Genomic DNA, 15,183 nt, shown 5'->3' with positions numbered 1-15,183 from the left:
AGCGGTTTTTGTCAGTGTTTTATTTTTAAAAACAGGTGAATCCACTTTTTATACATCATTGCACTTCAACAAATACACAGAACACGAGTTCATGCAGCTACAGTTACGCACATCATGAGAACCCTGGTAGGTCTATTTCTACAATCTTTAAATCATGAGAAATTACAGTGTCAAACTAAAGAGGAATAACTAGTTGCATAGAATATCACCATGCTGTAACACTTCATCATTTAAACAAAAAAAAAAAAAAGAAAATTATAAAAGTTTGCCTGAATTGAATGTACAAGAATAAGTCGAACACATCAGTGCAAAAGGATTTGAGAATTTACATGAGTTAACAAAAAAAAAAAAAAAAAATCACTTAAAAAGCAATCATATATATATATTTATAAACTGAAGGTTTGTTTTTGTTTCCAACTGCATCCCACCACCACCAGCAGCCCCTGGCACCACCCAGCCCTGACGCCCGACAGGACACCCCGCGCTCCGTGGTTAAAGCCCTTAAGGAAATGTCAATGTCCCTGCTGCGAGCGCCGGCCCGGCATCGCTCCCTCCTTCCAGCCATACAGTAAGGAATGAATATCAGCAGCTTCGAAATGAACCACAACGACTTCTGGTTTCCCCTCCCCCAAATATAAATATATACTGTATATATCTTTAAGTTTTGCTGTACTTTACAAAAGAAGTCTCACTAGATGGCAGCGGTGCGGTTTGAGCGGTGCCGAATTTAACAGCTACAGGAAGTAAAAAACAGCGCATGCGTGAACCCGCCTGGCTACTGCTCGTGTAAAGAGAGGAAAGGAGAAAAAAAAAGCAACATTCACAGCACATCAAGCCCAAAAGAGTTTACACCTTCTACACGGAAGCATTATTAAAATTCATCTGGCTAGGTCATCCTTGCAGGAGAGGCTAAATAAGGCATGCGTTAGACAGTCATATTGTTGCTCACTTGGAAAGGAAAGAAAAAAAAGAAATCAGACAGAACTGGAGTTCTAGAACCAAGAGTTCCAACCCTTAAATTTAGCAGGTCATATTGCCATCAGTCTCTCAGAAACTTAAAGCTCTAAAAAAGAAACGAGAAAGAGGTGCTAGTCAATGGTGAACAGCGCGAGCCGCCGCAGCCTGCAATCCCCACGGCTCCCGACAGCCCCAGCTCCACCTTTTACAGAGAATCAGGAGGGCTCAGCAGCTTTGTCTAGTTTTTAGCAAGCAGGTCCTTAAACCACCCGCCTGTTCGAGGCAATCAATGCTTTGGTCCCCCCCAGAAGGCCGGCGCGGCCTCGGCGCAGCGGCAATGTTTGAATCCAGGGAACGCGTTTGCTGCCGCGCCCCCAGCGCTCCGGGCAGGAGGGCTGGGCCTGCCCGCTCCCGGCCCGGCGCAGGCAATACTTACATGATGAGCATTTTTAATTTGTGTTTCTCTGGCGTAAGTTTTTGTCTTTGTGATTGTTTGTAGAATTGGTTTTCCTGCAGAAAGGGACACGAGAGAGAAGTGCACTGAAAATCAAGCCCCAGGTACGGGAAAAATGGACGTTATTTGTACTTGGTTAAACAGCATTGCATGCTCCCTCCCTTTAACTGGCTGAAGACAACACCATTTTAGACTTTGTATTTTAGCACAGTATTTGTTTTCTAGCAGGATGTTGCTTTTCTTGCCTCCAGTGCTATACGAAACACACCAGAGGGTCCAACACCATCTGTAATGTCACATGCAATATCAATCCTATGATTTCTCACCTCCCACAACCCCCCAGATTAACCCAAACAGTACTTTTTTCCTTAAAACACACTTACATTGGCCCAGCTGGTTCATCATCTGCAGCAAGCGTCCCGATGCACCGAGGGAGAGACAAGGGAAGGAAAGAAAAAGAGAGTCAGTGTTTGCAGGGGGCCGCAGTGCGAGCAGCAAACTCATCTATCTACAGCATCAAAGGCCATTCCAGTCGGGAGTGCAAGGATCATGGAGTTACTGCTCTGGATTCGGGTTTAATGGCAGGTATGTTGCTTCAATGGGTTTAGTTAACACTTGGAATGCTGGTCATGAAGGACTGCAACTGTAGCGGACAGATTGGTGCAACATGGTCAAGACTCATCTTGTCCCCAAGTTCCAGTGGTTCAATCTCATAAAAAATAGATGAGGAGACAAACCAACGGTTCAGTTGTAAAATCCTGCTGGATGTTTGCTTGCATTGACTTTTTTTTAATATGTATTGTAATTTTTAAGCCATTTTTCCACTGCTGATGGGTAACTCCTGGGATACACCCCAGAGGGTACATACCCCACACTCATCTTCCCCCACGGACGACACAACCTCTGCATTCCCCATTTTTCTCAAGGTTTAATTAGAAGGGACCATGTTAGGAGGAGGCTGAAGGGGAACACTCGATTCCAGCCCCAACCATGGTCCTTGGGCAGCGGCATCCGATGTCACCAGGAGGAGTCAGGGTGCTGGGACACCTCCAGACACAGTTCAGCTGCAGAGGCCTGACAGCACTGTCCTGCCCGTGGCCCTGGGCAGAACTCATTTAAGAACTGGGGGGAGCAAATCTGCCAATGAGGAATGTTTCATATTAACTCTCTCATGACCAATTGGACTTTTTTTGGAATTCTCAAACACTGTGTTTTCTCCCATGCTGCAGTACAGAAGACAGAAATGCATTTACACAACAGTACAAGAATCAATCCAGGAACCTAATGCTCCCACAGATGGATTTTGAGGGGACCAATTCAAGCCCTGCTGGTTTGGGCACTTGACAGTTGCCGTTCCCACCTCGTGCCGGAGGGGTTTTTCAGGGAAGTCTTTGAGAAACTCTCAGCAGGATTCCACAAGGGTGCTTAGTGCACATGAAGCAGTTATGGAAATTACAGTCTTACAGTGTAGGCATCCGCATGAGCACACGCCAGGAGTAATGTCAGGGAGAGGGGACATTACTCCACCTGGGCCTTCGAGGCAACGGAGAGGCAAAGCCACCGCTAGCACAGACAGTGACCGGAACAAAAAATACTTCAAAAATAAAGAACTAACCACAAACCAAGAGCTTTACAGCCAAAATAACAGACTAGCGACACACCGGTGTCCACAGAATTCCAGTACCAGCAACAGTAACTATCGGACACGGTACAGAGAACTGGGACTAGGAAGGACAGCCAGACATCAATGTGCTGTTGTATATACAGTGAGATATACAGAGACACATCAGGTACTCAAACACAAAGCACAGCAGAGGAATCTACAGCTTCCTTCCACAAACATCTTTGGGAATCAAGGATCCGAGAGCAGCCGAGCTCCGCGCTCCGGGCGGGACGAGCCTGTGAGGGACAGCAAGCCCTGGCCCCCCAACACCAGCGCTGCCTCTGAGACCCAGCTCGGCTCCAACAAGCACCATCGACAGCTTTGGGAGTTTGTTTGGCTGGACTTCAGCAATATTGAACTGCACCGTGGACACTCACTACAAAATAACCATTTTCCCTTCTCTGCTCAAAGATTTAAATGCCCATTTCAGATCAGCAGGTTTGTGTTTTCCAAAAAAAAAAAAAAAAAAAAAGCAGCTTCACATTTAGAACGGCTGCCATCGGTGATTCCTCACAAAGATCCCACAAAAAAGCCTACTGGAATACTTTAACTAGATGGTGGATCCCCACCACTCCTCCCTGTCCCACCTCTAACCTAAAACAGATAAAAAGACCGAGGGAAATTCCCAGCCAGCCGTTAAGTGCTGGAAAAGCATCCCCAGTACAGTACAGACACAGACCGAACCCTCAGCGAAACCAGGGGCAACAGAACAACAGAAAAACCAGTACAAAATCAGACTAAAGAAAAGGTTCAAAACAGCAAACTGAAATCCAAATTAGTTGTGAACGTGAATGAGGAAGTTTTCAAGAGTGTTAACGTTATGACTTGTGCGTTGTATAGACTGAAGCGGAGGTTAAACAAACTCCAAAGCATGCAGAGCTCTCACTTACCACCATTTTTTAAGGGTATGATGCAATTGAAGGGGGGAAAAAAAAAAAGAAGTCATAGTAACCGACAAGATCAATATAACCCAAAGTTTTATGCCACAGCCCTGCTCTGGAACAGTCAGTACCACTACGGCACAGGAAGGTCCTCCCAGCGCTCCCCACACGCTGCCGGGAGCGGCCACTGACCACACCGAGCCCCTCCTCCTGCAGGGTCTCCGCTGGGACTGGGCATCTGCAGGCTCCAAAACCCCCCTGGTCACAGAACACAGGAATAACCCCCACAGCCAAGCCTTTCCTGCGGGGATGGAATGACCTGCTCCACGGGGTCCCAAAAGCACACATTTCTGAACCAAAGGGGGAGAAGTGCTGCTTGTCTTTAACACATGTAATCAATCCCTGCAGGCAAAAATATCTGGGAATTAAAATTGGAAGATGATGACAACTAGATCTCCCTTAGCTCCTCCACTTGTATGGGAATGTGTTTTGTGCCCCCCCCCCCCCACTTTCAGCCTTAATTTACAAGGCATTTTAGATGTCACTCAGTTTCTTTCACCGCCTTTGGAAAGCTACAGGGTTTATTTTTAATATCAAATTAATCCTGGGAAGCATCTTGTGACTGGTGGAAGTTAAAAATGAAACACTAGCGGGTTCTTCCAGCACTAAGATTCCAATTTTTGCTTCTGAAGGGATTCTACATCTTGGCTCATGCTTTAAAACCTGCAAAGAATCGGTCCCAGACTGGTTTGGGTTCGAAGGGACCTTAAAGCCCATCCAGTGCCACCCCTGCCATGGGCAGGGACACCTCCCACTGTCCCAGGGTGCTCCAAGCCCCATCCAGCCTGGCCTGGGGCAGCTCAAATGCTCTGAAGGAGCAGCCAGAGCCTGTGGCAGCTCGGGGTCCTGTGTCATGATCCATTCCCACTGGGAACAGCTGGTGGCTATGGCCTCACTATGTACCTGCCTTACAATCTGCTCACCCTGATGAATTCAAAGTGTGGGAGAGAAAGATGTGCATAAAAGGGAAAAAAACCCCCACCAAGATCACTTGTTACAAAAGGCAAACGGTTGCAGTTAAAACAGTTTGTTTCTTTCAATTACTTACAGTAATAGCAGGAACAGGGAAAGTCAAGAAAAAAGCAAAAGAGGGTTAGAAAGAATGTGGGGATTTGGATGGAGCTTCTGCAGAGCCAGGAGAAGAAACACATTTAAGGGAAGTCTTTGGATTAGGCTGAGGAATGAGAGGGGAAGAATGAAAAGCGACACGTTATAACCCAGTCACCTCACGGCTTCGGACTCGAGATCGTCACTATGGATGCACAAGTAAAAACCGCTCCCAGTCCTACAGGGAATGGAGCCAAGGGGTTTTTACTTTCTACTTACCCCAGAAAACACCCTTTACACCAGGGGCTGTGCTGATTTCAGACTCTCTGATCCAACAACAGCAGAAACCCCACTCCCTTTAGGAACCTGTGCTACGCTACACTCAGGTGGTGCTGGCTGATCACTCCGTTGATGGAAACCAAGCAGCTCGAGCTCTACCACAGAGGAACAAAGCCATTCCCTTCTCTCCTTGTCCAGGGGAGCACCCCGGCATTCCCTGCTGGACCCGCCCCCCGCCGGGCATGCAGCCACGTGCCAGGGCATGCCACGCTCATGCAGCTCTCGTCCCCAAAGCCACGGAAGCTGCACGTGGCCAGCCCCCTCTGGATCTGCCAGCCCCTGGCCACTCCCTGGGAACGGGAGGCAAGCTGGATGCTGCCTTACCAGGCGTAAAGCAAGTCAGAACTCACATTCTGAAGGGATGCAGGAATTCCAGCGCCATCTGCCCTCCCTTCCTCCTTCCAGCATGGGATTTGGATGTGCTGGGAGAACCCCTCATCCACAGGCACCGCAGCAAACCCTGTGCCAGGCACCCCCCGATGCCACTGTTTTGGTGGAAACAGGGATTTCACAGGTGCAACGTTCCTGTTCCTGCTCTCCAGCAGCAGGGAAAAGAATTAACTCCCAAATCAGAGTTCTGAGAAGGAGGAAACATCAGCGAAGGAGCTCCTGAGCAGCCCTGGCCCGAGGCACACCAAGCAGCTCACTGGACACACAAAGCGAGGTCCATGCACAACCCAGCCCTGCAGTCAGGAAATGCCAAAGTTAAAGGAGTGTCCCTGCTCTTCCAGCATGGGCAGTGCTTCCAACAGAGGGAACAGCTTCACACTGGGAAGTGTTTTGGAGCACAGAACTGCTCCAAGTGTACCCAGGAGTCCATCACCCTCCCCAGCCTCCCAGGGATGGAGCCATGAGCACGCTGAGCCAGGGCGTTTGAAGCCTGCAGAACATGGAGATTGGAGGGAAAGGGAATTCGTTCAATTGTTTCTTTGGGCTGGCCAGGCAGAGTTCCCGGGAAAAAAATCCCAGACACCTGAGCATCCTCTCACCCAGAGAATGTTTCTGTCCCACCAGCTGCATCCCCCAGGACTAACTGGGCACTTGAGCTCAGCACCAGACTGGTCTCACCCCAGGGGCTGACCCAGCACACCTCAAACACTGACATTTGTGTAGGTTCACCTGAGCCAGCCCTCAAGTACCACCTGAGCACAGCACAAGGTGAGAGCTCTGTGTGGGCACCTGCAGCTCCCAGCAGGACCCCAAACCAGCAGCTCATCCTGCACTGCCCCAGTCGGGAGCCAAGGCGTGCTTGGGCAGCTCATTAACAGCTCCTCCTGCTCCAAAAGCCTTTGATTTTCCTGAGCACAGGAAGTGGCCACGTTTGCAGTTATCCGTGCGCTCCTCTCAGCAGGCCAGACGTTGGCCAGGACATCAGAGGATTCCTGAGGGAGGGTGGCAGACACCCTGAGGTGGATGTGTGGCACCCTGAGGTGCTGCAGAGGGGGGACACCACACGTCCAACACCTATAGCCCAACCCTCGGGACTGGGATCTTTACAGGGATCTGCAGCCAGCGCCATCCCGCAGCAGGAGGGCGTGCCAAGCCAAAGGGTAACGATCCCTGGGCACACATCCACAGGGGCCATCCATCCTCAAACCTTCCACTGCGGGACCTGGGCTGCCACACATCACAGAAACCTGGGCACTCAGGAAGGGCATTCCAGAGTTACTCCGCCCTGCGAGGATGGGCTGATGGTGGGGATGATGAAGCAATCTCAGTGTCTAAATGTGGAGAGGTCCAAAGAGAACATTCCCATCCCAGGAGGAAGGGCAGGAACAGCTCAGCGGTTGCTGTAGCACCATCTCATGTGGAGCTCTGCCATGAGCACGATCCCTAGAGCTGAGCACGTCCCACCGACACCAGGATTGGAAAAGCCAGCGGAGAGATCCCGGCTGGTGCCAGATGCTGTGGATAACGAGTGCTGTGGTGTTTGGCCTCAGCCTGCCGGCTCAGCCACAGCTCCCTGATGTTCCTGCCCCGCTCACTGCGGCAGCGGAGGCGGAGGTGTGATTTTGGAAGCAGGGAGCTGCAATTCCAAACGCTGAGCACGCCACTACATTCCGGCATTAACTTTGGCATTTCGTAACCATGTCTTGAAAATAATAAAATTCAGGATAACCCCAGTCAAACGTCCACACGTGGGAATCAGCAGGCTCCTGGTGATTTCTCACGTGTGCATTTGCAAGGGCCCAGCTCCCGGGGTGTTCCCCACCACGGATGACAGCACGGAAAGCTTCGATTCCAGTACGGAAAATGCACAACTATCCAAGGAATGTGGGACCCAAGGCGGCGTGATGCCGATTGCGTCCGTCAGCCAGGCAAACCTCATCCACAGGTACGGACTGTCATACTCAGCATGGATTCTTCCTCCAGGAAAGAAGACAGGGAGAACGTCTGACCCCCACGGAGGTGCGTCGTGTCACTCTCCAAGGCTCTGCCCTCAGAACAGCAGCCCCAGCGAGCACTGAGTAACCTCAGCTCCTTGGCTCATCATCCTGGACAGCTCCGGGGGGGATGATGAGCCTGGATCCCTCGGGTACCTGAGGAGCGGCCAGACCAGCCAGGAAAACTCCTGCCTTGGAAAGAGGCAGTGAACTCTTCACCTCCAATGTGAGCTCCCCTGCACCACCACAGGGGCTGTGCTGCGAGCTGGTCACGCCAAAGCCAATTCCTGCTGGATTCAGTCCGTTTGGGGCTGCTTGCAGGGAATATTTGGGTATCAAATTACCAGGACCTTGTTCTGGTCCTCGTGCAACTTCACGCAATGAAAATTCTGAACGCAGGGAACTGCAATCACTGACATGGAGGTGGGTATGTGCAAGAGAACATGGAAATTGGCTGTTCCGAGTTTTCCGGGCTGGTGGAGGTCCCTGAGGCCACGCTGAGGGCAGGACAAGCCCCAGAGCCACTGGAAGCTGTTAGTGATGCACAGAACATGCACTACGGTGCAACTGGGGGGCTACACCCCAAGAACAGTCCCACACATGCTCTGTAAGCAGTTAGTAAGTGCTACTCAAGGCTTACAACCAAAGCTGGTTTCCTCTAGGGATGCACTACGTCAGCCAGTTCTGATCCAAGCCTCCCCTTCTCCCATTATTCCATTTCTTGTGTGTTCCATGAGCTCCTCTCCTCACTCTGGATCCTGTGTGAGGCCCGGTGAAGGTGGCTGTGCCCAGCCCACACACACATCACTGTTTCACACCTCTGTTTCCATCCCCTGCAGCCCCACAGCCACACGCAGCTGCCCTGGCAACAGCTCCCACTGGGAAAGGCCTGGCCAGCCCGGGAGGGCACTGAGGGTCACTCCAGCACGCTGCCCTCCACCTGCTCCATGCCTGCATCCATCGTGTTCCTACAGCACCATGACATTCCTGCTGCTTCTCCCAAGGAGTCCTTGCAGAGGTTTTCTCGCTACACACTGGAGTAAGCTGCTAGCAGCACATTAAAGGCTGTTTCTCAGCGTGGATCTTGCAAATACTCAGCCTCACGCTGCCCCTTTCCCCAGCTGTGCACAGGGGAAGGTGTGCAGGAGAAGCTCACAGATTAAAGTTACTACTATTTGTATGTACCAAACACAGATTAACTAATTATTGCTACCATCAAACCTGATAATAAGCCCTATTTTTATAAAACCTAATCAGTGGCTACAATTAGATACAGTTTCAGAGCATTCCTTAACTACAGATTCAGCTACACAGCAGATAAGAGCCCTCCCCCCGTCTCTGAACCCTGAACACATTTGAGTTTTGCAGCACCTTTGCAGCCCCAACCCCTTGAAGTGCAACGATTCCTTAGTTTGAGTGTCATGTTCCTCACAGCCCCTGCCCAGTGTCCAACCCCAAGGCCACGGGGAGGAGCGAATGCCACCACGGGGGGAGGGTGCTGCCAGCTCTGCCCCTGTGCTGCCCTGCGCTCCTCAGGGCAGCACTCCTCAGGAAAGAGACGGGAGCACTCCATCCCTCGTGCAAGAAAGCTTGAAAGGTATCCATAACCCCTCCCACCCCACGGTCTGAGCCCCCCTGAAATCCAGCGCTGCGCCTTGGACCCTCTGCGCTTAATGTCCGGAGAGGGAGGAGAGGAGGAAGGCAGGAGCGTGGAGCGGGACAGAGCGGGCTGCTGGTCCTTCCTCGCTCCTCCAGCAGGGCGCTTCCCGTTGCGGGCCGAGCTCCGTCACAGGCGGCGCTGGGCGCACTTACCGTCGGGAACTTCGTCCGGCCGCTTCCGCTTCTCGTAGATGACGATGATGACCACCAGGATCACGATCTCTACCAGGATGCCCAGGAAGGGCCACAGCGGGGCCAGGTGGCTGCGCACGCGCAGGATGGTGGTGACCGACACGGAGCCCACCTGGTTGGTGGCGTTGCACTGGTACTCGCCGGGGTCCTCGTTGATCTGCAGGTTTGTGATGCTCAGCTCGGTGTAGTTCTCTTTGTTGGAAATGAAGAACCTGCCCGAGGAGTTGTTGATGTCCTGGCAAAGGGACAGGGGTGGGAAACGGCAACAGCTTTAAGTTCTGGGGCCTTTGTGTCACGGGAACTGCAAGGGATTTGCAGGAGGAGCCCAGGCCTGGTGTTTGGCTCTCCAAACACCACCAGAACACCCCGAAGGGAACCCTGCGCTCAGCGGGGCCCGATCGCTGCCAGCATTCAGCCACTCCTGCAGCACCACCCCTTAGGAAGCTCACACTCAGCACGGAACACTCATCCCACCCTGTTCTTTGTTTAACATCTTGGCTCCATCCATCCAATTCTGCAGCTGGGCTGGAGGGGTTAGAAATTCCCAGCTCCTCCCTGCTGTTCCCAGTGCTGGTCACATTTTCATGCTCACTCCATCACTGGCTGCATGGAACAAACAGATCACCCAAGCACTCATAGGGATCACTGCCACCTCCTCATAGTGAGTCTTGTCAGCTCAAGCAGTAAAACCTGAAGGAATTTATAACCCAGTGTGGTTTCCAATCATATTTCATAGCTCAGATCTTGCAGTTTGTAGCAGAATTCAGAAAATGGCTTTCAGGGCAAGTTCTTAACTTTGCCCAGCAATGCAGTGAGTAATTTTTTTCACACACCAATAATAAAAATATCGACGTAACACTCATCCATCCTCAGTGCTGCCAAAAAATATCCACCTTCACTCACACGCTGGAGGGACTGCACGTTGAGAAGTTACAGAGCACCTTCAACAGCCCATCCCTAACCCCAAGGTGCTGCTTTCCTCCCTCTCCTGGGGGGTCTGGGCAGGTAGAGACATCCTGAGCCCCCTTCCTTACCTCAAACACCCCATTGACCTTCTTGCGCCAGACCCACTCGGGGTGGGGGAAGCCCACGGACTTGCAGTACATCAGGGCCTCCTGGCCCTCGTTTTTGTTCTCACTCCTCTTGTGCCCGGTGATGTCAGGAGTGGCTGCGAGACAACAGAGCAGCTGCTAAGTGCAAACAGGCTTCTTTCACTCATCGGGACACAAAAGCTCTGCAGCTCCCCGGAGCTGGCCTTTCCCACACCGAGGGGAAGTTACAGAAGGAGAACTGTGCTTGGGTGTGTCCCTCAGAGCTGCCCCAAACCCTGTGCTCCTGTGTCTGTGTGTCTGTCTGTGTCCCTCAGAGCTGCCCCAAACCCTGTGCTCCTGTGTCTGTGTGTCTGTCTGTGTCCCTCAGAGCTGCCCCAAACCCTGTGCTCCTGTGTCTGTGTGTCTGTCTGTGTCCCTCAGAGCTGCCCCAAACCCTGTGCTCCTGTGTCTGTGTGTCTGTCTGTGTCCCTCAGAGCTGCCCCAAACCCTGTGCTCCTGTGTCTGTGTGTCTGTCTGTGTCCCTCAGAGCTGCCCCAAACCCTGTGCTCCTGTGTCTGTCTGTCTGTGTCCCTCAGCACAGCCCCAAACCCTGTGCTCCTGTGTCTGTGTGTCTGTCTGTGTCCCTCAGCACAGCCCCAAACCCCGTGCTCCTGTGTCTGTGTGTCTGTCTGTGTCCCTCAGCACAGCCCCAAACCCTGTGCTCCTGTGTCTGTGTGTCTGTCTGTGTCCCTCAGCACAGCCCCAAACCCCGTGCCCCTGTGTCTGTGTGTCTGTCTGTGTCCCTCAGCACAGCCCCAAACCCCGTGCCCCTGTGTCTGTGTGTCTGTCTGTGTCCCTCAGAGCTGCCCCAAACCCTGTGCTCCTGTGTCTGTGTGTCTGTCTGTGTCCCTCAGAGCTGCCCCAAACCCTGTGCTCCTGTGTCTGTGTGTCTGTCTGTGTCCCTCAGCACAGCCCCAAACCCCGTGCCCCTGTGTCTGTGTGTCTGTCTGTGTCCCTCAGCACAGCCCCAAACCCTGTGCTCCTGTGTCTGTGTGTCTGTCTGTGTCCCTCAGCACAGCCCCAAACCCTGTGCTCCTGTGTCTGTGTGTCTGTCTGTGTCCCTCAGAGCTGCCCCAAACCCTGTGCTCCTGTGTCTGTGTGTCTGTCTGTGTCCCTCAGCACAGCCCCAAACCCTGTGCTCCTGTGTCTGTGTGTCTGTCTGTGTCCCTCAGCACAGCCCCAAACCCTGTGCTCCTGTGTCTGTGTGTCTGTCTGTGTCCCTCAGAGCTGCCCCAAACCCTGTGCTCCTGTGTCTGTGTGTCTGTCTGTGTCCCTCAGAGCTGCCCCAAACCCTGTGCTCCTGTGTCTGTGTGTCTGTCTGTGTCCCTCAGCACAGCCCCAAACCCCGTGCCCCTGTGTCTGTGTGTCTGTGTCCCTCAGCACAGCCCCAAACCCTGTGCTCCTGTGTCTGTGTGTCTGTCTGTGTCCCTCAGCACAGCCCCAAACCCTGTGCTCCTGTGTCTGTGTGTCTGTGTCCCTCAGCACAGCCCCAAACCCTGTGCTCCTGTGTCTGTGTGTCTGTCTGTGTCCCTCAGCACAGCCCCAAACCCCGTGCCCCTGTGTCTGTGTGTCTGTCTGTGTCCCTCAGCACAGCCCCAAACCCCGTGCCCCTGTGTCTGTGTGTCTGTCTGTGTCCCTCAGCACAGCCCCAAACCCCGTGCCCGTGTCTGTGTGTCTGTCTGTGTCCCTCAGAGCTGCCCCAAACCCTGTGCTCCTGTGTCTGTGTGTCTGTCTGTGTCCCTCAGCACAGCCCCAAACCCTGTGCTCCTGTGTCTGTGTGTCTGTGTCCCTCAGCACAGCCCCAAACCCTGTGCTCCTGTGTCTGTGTGTCTGTCTGTGTCCCTCAGCACAGCCCCAAACCCCATGCCCCTGTGTCTGTGTGTCTGTCTGTGTCCCTCAGCACAGCCCCAAACCCCGTGCTCCTGTGTCTGTGTGTCTGTCTGTGTCCCTCAGAGCTGCCCCAAACCCTGTGCTCCTGTGTCTGTGTGTCTGTCTGTGTCCCTCAGAGCTGCCCCAAACCCTGTGCTCCTGTGTCTGTGTGTCTGTCTGTGTCCCTCAGCACAGCCCCAAACCCTGTGCTCCTGTGTCTGTGTGTCTGTCTGTGTCCCTCAGCACAGCCCCAAACCCTGTGCTCCTGTGTCTGTGTGTCTGTCTGTGTCCCTCAGCACAGCCCCAAACCCTGTGCTCCTGTGTCTGTGTGTCTGTGTCCCTCAGCACAGCCCCAAACCCCGTGCTCCTGTGTCTGTGTGTCTGTGTCCCTCAGCACAGCCCCAAACCCTGTGCTCCTGTGTCTGTGTGTCTGTCTGTGTCCCTCAGAGCTGCCCCAAACCCTGTGCTCCTGTGTCTGTGTGTCTGTGTCCCTCAGCACAGCCCCAAACCCTGTGCTCCTGTGTCTGTGTGTCTGTCTGTGTCCCTCAGCACAGCCCCAAACCCTGTGCTCCTGTGTCTGTGTGTCTGTGTCCCTCAGAGCTGCCCCAAACCCTGTGCTCCTGTGTCTGTGTGTCTGTCTGTGTCCCTCAGCACAGCCCCAAACCCCGTGCCCCTGTGTCTGTGTGTCTGTCTGTGTCCCTCAGCACAGCCCCAAACCCTGTGCTCCTGTGTCTGTGTGTCTGTGTCCCTCAGCACAGCCCCAAACCCTGTGCTCCTGTGTCTGTGTGTCTGTCTGTGTCCCTCAGAGCTGCCCCAAACCCTGTGCTCCTGTGTCTGTGTGTCTGTCTGTGTCCCTCAGAGCTGCCCCAAACCCTGTGCTCCTGTGTCTGTGTGTCTGTCTGTGTCCCTCAGCACAGCCCCAAACCCTGTGCTCCTGTGTCTGTGTGTCTGTCTGTGTCCCTCAGCACAGCCCCAAACCCCGTGCTCCTGTGTCTGTGTGTCTGTCTGTGTCCCTCAGAGCTGCCCCAAACCCTGTGCTCCTGTGTCTGTGTGTCTGTCTGTGTCCCTCAGAGCTGCCCCAAACCCTGTGCTCCTGTGTCTGTGTGTCTGTCTGTGTCCCTCAGCACAGCCCCAAACCCTGTGCTCCTGTGTCTGTGTGTCTGTCTGTGTCCCTCAGAGCTGCCCCAAACCCTGTGCCCCTGTGTCTGTGTGTCTGTCTGTGTCCCTCAGCACAGCCCCAAACCCTGTGCTCCTGTGTCTGTGTGTCTGTCTGTGTCCCTCAGAGCTGCCCCAAACCCTGTGCCCCTGTGTCTGTGTGTCTGTCTGTGTCCCTCAGCACAGCCCCAAACCCTGTGCCCCTGTGTCTGTGTGTCTGTCTGTGTCCCTCAGAGCTGCCCCAAACCCCGTGCCCCTGTGTCTGTGTGTCTGTCTGTGTCCCTCAGAGCTGCACCAAACCCTGTGCTCCTGTGTCTGTGTGTCTGTCTGTGTCCCTCAGCACAGCCCCAAACCCTGTGCTCCTGTGTCTGTGTGTCTGTCTGTGTCCCTCAGCACAGCCCCAAACCCTGTGCTCCTGTGTCTGTGTATCTGTCTGTGTCCCTCAGAGCTGCCCCAAACCCTGTGCTCCTGTGTCTGTGTGTCTGTCTGTGTCCCTCAGCACAGCCCCAAACCCTGTGCCCCTGTGTCTGTGTGTCTGTCTGTGTCCCTCAGAGCTGCCCCAAACCCTGTGCTCCTGTGTCTGTGTGTCTGTCTGTGTCCCTCAGCACAGCCCCAAACCCTGTGCTCCTGTGTCTGTGTATCTGTCTGTGTCCCTCAGAGCTGCCCCAAACCCTGTGCTCCTGTGTCTGTGTGTCTGTCTGTGTCCCTCAGCACAGCCCCAAACCCTGTGCTCCTGTGTCTGTGTGTCTGTCTGTGTCCCTCAGCACAGCCCCAAACCCTGTGCTCCTGTGTCTGTGTGTCTGTCTGTGTCCCTCAGCACAGCCCCAAACCCTGTGCTCCTGTGTCTGTGTGTCTGTCTGTGTCCCTCAGAGCTGCCCCAAACCCTGTGCTCCTGTGTCTGTGTGTCTGTGTCCCTCAGCACAGCCCCAAACCCTGTGCCCCTGTGTCTGTGTGTCTGTCTGTGTCCCTCAGCACAGCCCCAAACCCCGTGCCCCTGTGTCTGTGTGTTGTGTGTGTCTGTCTGTGTGTCCCTCGGAGCTGCCCTAAACCCTCCCCGAGCTCAGGCTGGCTCAGGGCAGTGCCTGGGCTCACCCCTGGCCCAGCAGATGGCCCTGGCTGCCGGGCCCACCTTTAAAGCTCCAGCTCCTAATTACGGCACACGTGGCTCGCTGTGTGATGGCAGCTCTGAGCTGTTAATCCATCAAAGGCCAGCCCGGCTGCTCCAGGAAACTGGAATTTCCTGCAGAAGACTCCCCTGCACCACCAGCAAATTCCCTGCACGCAGATACAGAGAGCGAGCGATTCCAGCTGTAAGCCGAGATAATGAAAGGAATTTCACAGCTCTGCTCAAAGGGAACAAAACCTCTCCTGCCACCAGCCAGCAGCTGAGCCTGCTCTTCCCAAAATCACAGCACAAATCTTCGGGAAAATC

General features: G+C 53.7%; 1 protein-coding gene across 2 annotated transcripts in view; it reads right to left on the bottom strand.

Moving 5' to 3' along the window:
- Nucleotide 1: 1 nt before the first annotated feature.
- NPTN (neuroplastin) overlaps nt 2–15,183 on the bottom strand; it is a 51,581-nt gene continuing 36,399 nt past the window's right edge. The window contains exons 5-9 of one of the 2 annotated variants that reach the window (XM_048317401.1): nt 10,671–10,804; nt 9,598–9,871; nt 1,795–1,816; nt 1,394–1,467; nt 2–1,063 (exon numbers count right to left, since the gene is read on the bottom strand). In XM_048317401.1, coding sequence (XP_048173358.1) covers nt 1,407–1,467; nt 1,795–1,816; nt 9,598–9,871; nt 10,671–10,804 — 491 coding nt within the window. In that variant the 3' untranslated portion in view covers nt 2–1,063; nt 1,394–1,406. The remainder of the gene's footprint in view (nt 1,064–1,393; nt 1,468–1,794; nt 1,817–9,597; nt 9,872–10,670; nt 10,805–15,183) is intronic. The other variant, XM_048317402.1, reaches the window with a different exon arrangement.

The sequence above is a fragment of the Corvus hawaiiensis genome, chromosome 13 (assembly GCF_020740725.1).
Source record: "Corvus hawaiiensis isolate bCorHaw1 chromosome 13, bCorHaw1.pri.cur, whole genome shotgun sequence".
NCBI lineage: Eukaryota > Metazoa > Chordata > Aves > Passeriformes > Corvidae > Corvus > Corvus hawaiiensis.
This window is presented reverse-complemented; position numbering and strand designations above follow the sequence as displayed.